This window comes from Nicotiana tabacum, chromosome 21, assembly GCF_000715075.1.
Source record: "Nicotiana tabacum cultivar K326 chromosome 21, ASM71507v2, whole genome shotgun sequence".
Classification (NCBI taxonomy): domain Eukaryota; kingdom Viridiplantae; phylum Streptophyta; class Magnoliopsida; order Solanales; family Solanaceae; genus Nicotiana; species Nicotiana tabacum.
In genome coordinates, this window is record NC_134100.1 from 39,958,754 (window position 1) to 39,968,763 (window position 10,010).

Sequence of the window (10,010 nt, forward strand, 5' to 3'; positions counted from 1 at the left end):
TGAAGCAACGAGGTTGTTGGAAGAAATACATGCAGGAACATGTGGGCCTCACATGAACGGTTTCACTCTAGCCAGGAAGATTTTGAGAGCTGGATATTTTTGGATGACCATGGAAAGAGACAGCATTAGCTACGTGCAGATATGTCACCTGTGTCAGATTTATAGGGATTCCATCCGGGTTCCACCAAATGAGCTAAATGTAATTGGTTCTCCTTGGTCATTCGCCGCTTGGGGAATGGATGTAATTAGACCTATAGAACCAGCCGCACCAAATAGACATCGTTTCATCTTGGTAGCCATCGATTACTTCATCAAATGGGTCAAAGATTCCACATACATGGCTGTTACAAAGAAGGCGGTGCATATTTCGCCAGTAACAACATAGTTTGCTAGTTTGGGATTCTAGAGTAAATCATAACTGACAATGCATCCAATCTCAACAACGATCTCATGAGGGAAATTTGTGAGAAGTTCAAAATTGTCCATCGTAATTCCACAGCATATAGGCAGCAAATGAATGGAGCGGTTGAAAAAGCCAACAAAGACATCAAGAGGATCTTGCGAAAGATAATGGACAATCACAGGCAATGGCATGAGAAATTATCATTTTCCCTACTTGGTTACCGCACCACCATGAGGACATCTACCGGGGCAACACCATACATATTGGTATATGGCACTGAAGATGTAATACCCGCAGAGGTCGAGATACCATCTTTGAGAATTATCTAGGAAGTCAAGTTGGATGATGCAGAATGGATACGCATCAAGCAAGAACAACTCACGCTCATTGATGAAAAGAAGATGGATGCAGTTTTCCATGGTTAGCTGTATCAAAATAGGACGGCTGATGCATTCAGCAGGAAAGTGAAACCTCGTCAGTTCACATTGGGGCAACTGGTTTTCAAGAAGATATTTCCTCATCAAGAAGAAGCAAAGAGGAAGTTCACGCCAAATTGGAAAGGTCCCTACGTCGCGACTTGATTTCTTTGCGGGAAAACATAGGCAATCCACACTGGATTCAATCATCTATTGTAAGCGAACTAGTTCTTGGACTGATTCCATTTGGATACATAGGTAGTCCGAGTCGGACTCGGACATATCATTTCAAAACTCTATCATCTTGCATATATTTTAATCGAACTACGCTCAAACCTGATTCCGTTTGGATACGTAGGCAACCTAAAGTTTTGGTCATCACCTTAGGAAAAGCCTTTGTAATTTTTTAAATTAGGAAAGTGATCATATCAGCAAAAAAGTTACGTCATCAGGAGCACATCTGGAAAAGCACCATCAGCAAGGTAGAGTTATGCAGAAATAATACTCGCATCGGAGGAAAAGTCTAAACATGTCATAATCTGGAAAGACGGCGTTTTCCATATACATAAATGATTTTCAAAACATATTTTAAGAAATTATACTTTTTCCATCAACCATATTAGGGGCAAGGCCAGGTCCACAATCAACATAAATCAATGCCCCTCCTCTACTAAGAATTTTTCCTTGAGGAGGCGCATTCGCAGCATTGACAGGAATCGAAGGGTGCCAGATCACACCAGAATCAATGCCAGACCCACTACAACATCATGAGCCCTCCGCTCTCCTTTATTATTCAGTTTGTTTCCTTCTCATATAGTTAAGAACTAAGGTTTAATTCTTTGCAGATACCTCAGAACTGTCAGCTCTATCAATCGAAGCACCTTGTACATATCAAACCATCTTCTCTGCCAATCAGAGCACCTTGTATATATCAAACCGTCTACCCTGTCAACCGGAGAACCTTGTACATAACAAACTGCCTGCTATGCCAATCAGAGCACCTTGTACATATCGCATCACCTACGCTTCCAAATAGAGCACCTTGTACAGATCGCACCGTCGCTCCGCCAAATCAGATATTCTAGAGAGATCATTGCAAACCTCACTGCCAACTTCGCCAATCAAAGGATAGACTATTCAATTTCGTAACACGTTCTACCGATCAGCGGCCTCAAATTAGTTCTGCAGTCAAGAGTATCTCTTAGGCATGCTCATTTATTTTCTTATTTTTACCTTGAATGTTTTGACTTTTTATTTGTGCAGCTTACAGGCGATTTTACATTACAGTCAAATTCAAATTCAAATACTCTTATCGCACTGAAGTTCAAATTCAAATTCAAATACTCCCATCGCGTGGAGATTTAAATTCAAAGTCAAATACTCCCATCGCGTGGAGATTAAAATTCAAAGTCGAATATTCCCATCGCGAGGAAATTCAAAGTCGAATACTCCCAAAACATGGAGATTCGAACGCTCTGACAACTTTGTAATAGTATAGAGCCCGACTAACATCGAAATCAAATTCAAAAACCCAAACCCCGGCATCCCAAATAATTCTCCAGAGCTCGGAGGCTTCATATTCAAACATCCCATCGCCCAAAGACCACAAATAACGGCTAGCCGGTAGCCATGCATTGTTATTCATGCATATTTACATTATATTCTAACATATTCGCATTACAATATATGGGTATGTGTGTATTTTTCTTTTTGCATGTTCAAACGTTACAACATGAAATTTTCTCTATGCAGCAAACCAGGTTACACTGCTTTGAGGGACAACAGACTCATAAGTAAGACAAGGATCCAGCCTCCAACTCAATTCGATCAGTAGAACTCCAAAATTGTCAAATCTTTCAAGTCTCATAATCAAGCTGCAATTCAGAAGTCAATAGGTTCCAAAATCTTTTCGTCTTGCGGTATCGTCATAACACAATACTAGGGAAATTCCTGCAAGCACAAATCCCTCTGAATCATCATTCAAGAACTACATATGGCCTGATCCTCTTTAAGCCCGAGTTATGTAGGAAATTCAAAGCTAGAATTCGATTGTAATCTCATAAGTCATGGTCTTTCACGATTCCATACATCATCCCTGCAATATATGTCTAGAGTCGGGACAAAATTGGTCATTAAGTCAATTGTTTTACCTGCAAAATCTTTTATCGTCTCCGATTAAAGAGAGCAGCTGTTAACGATCAATTTTGACCTTCCCCTTTTAAATTAAAATGTTTACACTTATTAATCAGTAATAAATATAGTGGAGTATTTTTAAATTAATAATACTTATTCTCTCAAAGTATTAATGATATAATACATATAATAACAATTAGTAATATTAATTCTATAATCAATAGTAATTTACTCTAAAATATTTAAAGATTATACGATTACAATTGCTTTAATTAATTTACCTAACTTTCATGACTTTATTAACATGTATTACGATTAATTCATAATTATGTTGCCTCTATTATTTTAATTAACCAAACAATTAGTTTTCATAATTTATTGGACGAGTATTATATGTATAATTATTTAAAAACTGACTAATTTCATTAATTAAAAATACATTTGATAATTATATTTTATTAGAATTAATTAAGTCTAATTAATTTAATCATAAAAGGGGTTAAAGACTAAAATAGGCTACAATTGCAGTTGTATAGTTTTAATTCATGTGGCTATGATTTAAATCCCTAGCTAGCTCAAATTTAGCCCAAGCATAGGCCCAATCCCTCATAACCCGGTCTGGCAACCCCCATCCTCGTCCTAGTTGGCAATCCATGCCATTCCTTTTCAACTAGTCACCACACGCCACGTCACCCCTTTCATAAGAAACACAAGCAATCTGGACCGTTGATTAAAGGCATCAACGGTCCACAATTAATCCCAGCTTTTCTCTTATTTTTAAATTCTTCAATGCTTTATCTCAACCGTTGGATCAAAAGGATCCAATGGTCCTCATTTTTCCATATTAAACCTTTTATCTATTTTCTTACCTCCAAAAATCTGAAGTCGTTGATCAAAATCATCCAACGGCTCCCCTTCCGTCTCTCATTTTGACTAGGGAATGACGGAAGAGGAGCCGTTTCACAAATTTGTGCAAGGTCACTTAAGTTAATACCAAAATCATTTTCCCCAACCAGGAATCCTGCCGTATTTTTCCCTTTTAGTCACCCCAATTTGAATCCCAAACCCCCGAAACCCTAGACCAAAAGATGAAAACAAGAATCTCATCATTTCTTCCCTTGCTAATTTGAATCAATGCATACAGGCTATGTATGAATCTTAACCAAATCATAGTGGTTCTTTGTCTAGAGGTCAAACACAATGACCTCTGAACTTGGTCTTTAACTGATGGCCCTTTGCTCTTCAACGGTCGACTTCTTCCACCATCTTCGTGCCAAGGTAAAAACGACTCTGATTTTCCTCCGATCTCTTCCATTTTTACCATTTCTCTTTCATCATCCTTCGATCGTCACTTCCCATTATCTCTGTAACAAATCTCTAAAGCTTCAATGCTACTATAAATATAGCTCTTTAATGCTCTCACCAAACACACAGAAAAACAATGAAAGAACACATTGAACTAACCTAAAAAAAACTAAGAATTTATCATTAGTTTAAGAATTCACAGGTTCTTCACTAATTTTTTCCTCTTTTCTTTTGTTTGAGTTTTATTACTATACGCTGGTTGCGAGGTTGGGTTCTTAAATGGCCAAAAATCATCCTCACTTGGTTTGCTGCTCCGAAGAAGGTCAGTGACCACTGACCTCCCTCTTTCATTCTTCTATTAGATATGTAGCTCTTTATTTTAGTGCTCTCTTTGTTAATTATTTTTTGTTCATGATATATGTCAGTAATATGTGACTCTCTTTTCTATGTTTCTGCTTTTTATGTCATTCTTGTCTTTGAGTTAATGATATTTTCTGATAGTTATGTTATCTCAGTGTTATTGTTAAATCTATGATGGTTGTCGAACTTTGTTTCTCATGACTTAGCTAATTGAAATGATTTTACATTATTGTTATTCTTATAGGCAATCTTGTTGAGCCTTCATGTTAGTTGAACTAAACCCTATGGTAGTAATTATATGTGGTTTATCCTTGTTGATTGTGTAATAATCATATTTATACTGTCATGTTGACTAAGTTGACTGAATCATGTTCCATAATTTTGTCGATATCTTGTTTATCCAGATGAGATCTTTTTACCTACAGCACTATGCTTTCTTGATCTTCATGGCTATGATGTATGTTGCATTGGTTTAGTTAAATGAATGATTCTCATTGTTGGTCTTACTCATGCTATCGTGTTAATCTGTTTACTTAGTGATATGACTCTAATTGACAGCTCGTTTATAATATTGTGATGTTCTGCACAGTTAGGATAAAATGATCCATGTATGTCTATTATGATAACATGAAATAAAAAGAATCATATAGTGAACTTTGTTGGCATTACTTGCCAGTGAACTTGCTTACATGTCCAAAGGGTAACTTGTTGTGATCTTCTTGCCCTACTTTGGTCAACTGTAAAATGAATGTCTTTACTTGTTATTTCATGACTATTTGATAGCACTGTTTAGATAGCCCTCACTCACGATCTGAGTATTGTTTGGTTCTGGTAGTTTAAAACCTGATAGATTGTGCATTATCATGATTAAATACCATACCCATTAGGCCTAAATGAGAATTAAAATTGGCCCTCCTATTCATGTTAATGCCCATGTTAACCTAGTTGACTGGTATACTCTTTGGGAATTCTGAGTGAGGTTATTAGCACAAATGTTTAACGAAGTAAGGTCCTAGTTATGTGTATACTTGCTCTGAAAATTGTTAGGATGTCTATAAACTATTCTAGTGATTTGGACGTACTTAAGAAGTTTCTAAAGTGTTGAACTCTTAGTGGAATTAATAAAACAAGTTCATATGCCCATCTTTGTCCACTACTGATGCTTTAGACTACTTAACATGACATTCCTGAATTTGCAAATTATAAATAATGGAGTTTATCTACTAGCAGCACATAACCGACCATCTGTACTTTGAGACCTTGGATTGATTGTGTAACAGTAGTGATTCTCATGAATGCTTTGTACATGTTGTGGTGGTTTAGAGCCACACTAGGGTCTTCTAATACTATTAGTACTTTAATAGTCCACTTGTAATGACTTGTTCTTATATTATGTGTTCTAATAAGAATGCTTCATGGTCAATATTATGTTAGTCCTTAGCTGCTTATGGTTTGGCACTCTGATGATGGCTGCAATACTTAATATGGTTGTCTGATCTCATGTTGGTGTTTCTGTGTAACTGAACCTTTGAAAGGTTTTATGATGAACCTTTTGTATTTGCCCCATTCATGTTCTACATTGGTTGAACTGTTGAGTTAACAATTGTTTGTGCTCAAACCATTGAGGAAGAGTAATAAGCGTACGATCCGACCGGTCGTTTTCAGATTTAGCAATCCGCTCAGCGGTTCAGGGCCTTGAGTAGCTTCATATTGTGTAACATGACTTACGTGCATGGTCGGATTTGATTTTCGGATGTTTCGGGATGTATTTGGATGAGTGATTCTTACTTTAGAAGCTTAAGTTGAAAATATCGACTGAGGTTTGACTTTTGTGGAAACGAACCCGGAACGGTATTTTGATTGTTCCGATAGGTTCGTATCGTAATTTTGGACATGGGCATATGCCCGGAATCGAATTCGGAGGCCTGTAGGTTGATTTTGTTGTATTGCCGAAAATTGGCAACTTGAGGTTTAGAAGTTTGACCGTAGGTTGATTTCATAGCTATCATGTTTGGATTTCTGTTTCGAGACTTGGAATAGGTCCGTTTTGTCATTTGTAACTTGTCCGCAAAGTTTGACGTCAATCCAAGTTGATTTGATAGGAATCAGACGTACGATTGTATTTTTAGAAGTTCTTGAGTTTCATGTTGATTTCATGTGTTTTCGAGGTTCGATTCATGGTTTCAGATGTTATTTTGATGATTTCATTACATGAGTGAGTTCATATTTTGTTTTCATACTGGTATTGATGTTTTGTTCTGGAGCCCCGAGGGCTCGGGTGACTTTCGGATGCGTTCCAGAGTGTTTGAAAGAGTTTTAGTTTGCTGGTTTTGAACAGGTGCTGCAGGTTTCGCAAATGTGAGAATTTGTTCGCATCTGCGACACTTGCATTTGCGAGCTTGGAGGTCGCATTTGCGAGAATGGCTAGGTTCGCATTTGCGAATCCAGAGTTCGTATTTGCAATGGGAGGCCTGGGTAAGCTTGTTCGCATTTGCGATCAGGAAGGTCGCTTTTGCGAAGTGTCCAGGGTTCGCATTTGCCAACTTAATGTCGCATTTTCAACATAAGAAGGATTGTGAGGAGTATCGCTTTTGTGAATCATTCTTCATATTTGCGGCCCCCAGGTCGCATTTGTGATGCCTGCGACTGGACATAAGAGCTGAGGGACGAGATTATAGTCTCATTTTCATATCTTTGAACCCTAGGCTCGGTAGGAGGCGATTTTGAAGAGGGATTTTCACCTAAAATCATTGGGTAACTGATTGTGATCAATTTTTAACTATTTTACATGAGTTTTAACATCAATTTTCTGAGAATCAAAGTGAAAATTTTGAGAAACTTTGTCTATGTTTTGGAAAATGGGAATTTGAGTTTTGAGAGTCGATTTGGACTTGGATTATGAAACAAAACACATGTATAAACTCGTGGGGTTATAGGTAGTCGGAATCTAACCTTGGACCTGGGTTTCGACCGGGCGGGCTCGGGGTTGAATTTTGTTCACTTTTGGAGGAATTGTGCAAAGATCATAGCTTTATTTATTTGAATTGATTTCTCTTGCATTATTTGATGTTATTAAGTCGATTTTGGTTAGATTTGAACCGAGCGGAGGTGAATTGTAAAGGAAAAACTATTTTAGAGTATTGATTGAGGGATTTTGAAGTAAGTATCTTGTCTAACTTTGTGTGGGGGAACTACCCCGTAGGTATTGGTTTGTTTGCACTATTTAAACTATGTGAAAAATGTGTACTCGAGGTGACGAGTATGTACACGGCTTTATATGTGGAAATTTTATCAGTTTAGACTCTTAGGGTTCTTGTGCACACCAAATTGAAGTTGCTCTATGATGTTATGTCCTCCATTGTTAAATTTACTTTTATATGCCTTATTTGAAGTATCTTTTATTTCTAAATATACTTATACATGCTTAAATTGTAATTGTTGCCTTTTTATTATCTTGTTACCTCTTCCATAGTTGAATTATTCTTAATTGAAGTTATTGTTACATGTTATCTCTTCCATAGTTGATTATCCTTATTTGAAGTTATTATTACATGTTATCTCTTCCGTAGTCGATTATCCATAATTGAAGTTATCAAATTGTTATCTCTTACGTAGTTGATTATCCTTATTTGAAGTCGATGCTACATGCTATATCCCTTATTGTTGAACTACTCTTACTTGAAGTTATTATTACTTGTTATGTATTTCATTGGTGAGCTTATTCTTCTGTTTCATTGTATTGTTATAATTCTTGTGTTGATTTACTTATCGTACCCTCATGTTATTTTTGTTCTTGTTGTACTCAGTATTGTTGAGCCATGGACTATGTGTGGTTGTGGTATTGGAATTGTAGTTGTAGAAACGTGGTGGTATATGGGCACATGTGGTGTGGGTTGTTACATTATGTTGTTATATTTTTGGCACATGTGGTATTGTTGAGAGGATTGTCGGGGTGTTCGCACGTGAGTTGTCCGTGCTATTGTTACTATTGATATTTACACATGCGGTGTGACAAGGCGGGCTATATATATTGGGTTTGCGCATGTGGCGAGACAAGGTGGGATATTTGTTATGCGCGTGTGGCGAGACAAGGCGAGTATTTACTTTATTGTTACACACGCGGCGAGACAAGGGAGGCTATGTCTGGAATGATTTGTGATGGCTTGGGGGCATTGTCATTGATTATATTTGTGTGATGGTGACTATCTTGTGTGAGTCATGCATATTACGGGTTTTGTTGTGTTGTTTCCAATGTGTCATTCAGTGTCTCTGATCTTACTTATTGATTTGAGCTGTGATAGTACACTTGCACAAGCATACACCGTAATATGTCACTCATATCAACCGAAGAATACAAACCTTGATGTTTGTTGATCATTTACATGTATTCTTGTATACTTGCCTTCTATGCGTGAGTTGCATCGTTAGCACATGAGTTGCCCGTGCGGATATGAGATATTGTTACTGTTAGTACGTGAGTTGTCCGTGTAGATATGAGGTACTAATGGTATTGGAACGTGAGTTGTCCGTGCAGCACATGAGTTGTCCGTGCGGTTGTGATTAGTAATGTGGGCACAAGATTCCAAGTGATTAGGGTTCGTAATTTTGGACCCGTGATTTGTGAGTATGAGGTGTGGTATCTCGGGCTAATTCTTGTATAAACCTTGTGTGAAAGCGATTGTTTATTGGGTTGTTACTTATTTTTCCTTACTTGGTGTCACTGAACTTTAACTGTATTCTGCTTACTTTTACAGCGTTATTACCTATTTTCTCCTTGTTGCTAATTGTTTCTTCTAGTTTTTATTGCAAGTGTTGTATTATTATTCTTACCTTGTTTAGCCTTATATTGATATTGTTCCCTGTTAGTTTTATATTCATACTTGTACAGGTTATTATGTTTAGTACGTGTCTTGACTGTTCCTCGTCACTATTCTACCGAAGTTAGTCTTGATACTTACTAGGTACCGTTGTGGTATACTCATGCTACGCTTGTTGCACATTTTGTACAGATCCAGGTACCTCGGAGTGTGTTGGTCATTAGATAGCTTATCGAGTATTGCTGTGGAGACTTCAAGGTATACCTGTCATCGCGTTCGCAGGCCTCGGAGTCACCTTCTGAAGTTTACTTTGCACTGTTTATTTCTACTCTGGAATAGTTGTACTTAGAGATTTTCTAGTGAACTCAGTAGAGCTTATGACTTGTACTACCAGTGTTAGGATGTGGTGTATCTACTTTGGATTGATGCCTTTTTATAGAAATTTTTGGTTAATGTTTAATAGTTGATTAGTTAAAATCTATTATTAATTCAGTAAGTGTTAGGCTTACCTAGTCTTAGAGACTAGGTGCCATCACGACTCCTAAGGAGGGATTTTGGGTCGTAACAAGTTGGTAT

General features: G+C 37.3%; 1 protein-coding gene across 1 annotated transcript; it reads left to right on the forward strand.

Moving 5' to 3' along the window:
• The first annotated feature begins 450 nt into the window (after positions 1-450).
• On the forward strand, positions 451-984 carry LOC142175211 (uncharacterized). Its single transcript, XM_075241791.1, has 2 exons — positions 451-687; positions 829-984. The coding sequence occupies exons 1-2, from the start codon at positions 451-453 to the stop codon at positions 982-984; spliced, it is 393 nt and encodes a 130-aa protein (XP_075097892.1).
• The last annotated feature ends 9,026 nt before the right edge of the window (positions 985-10,010 follow it).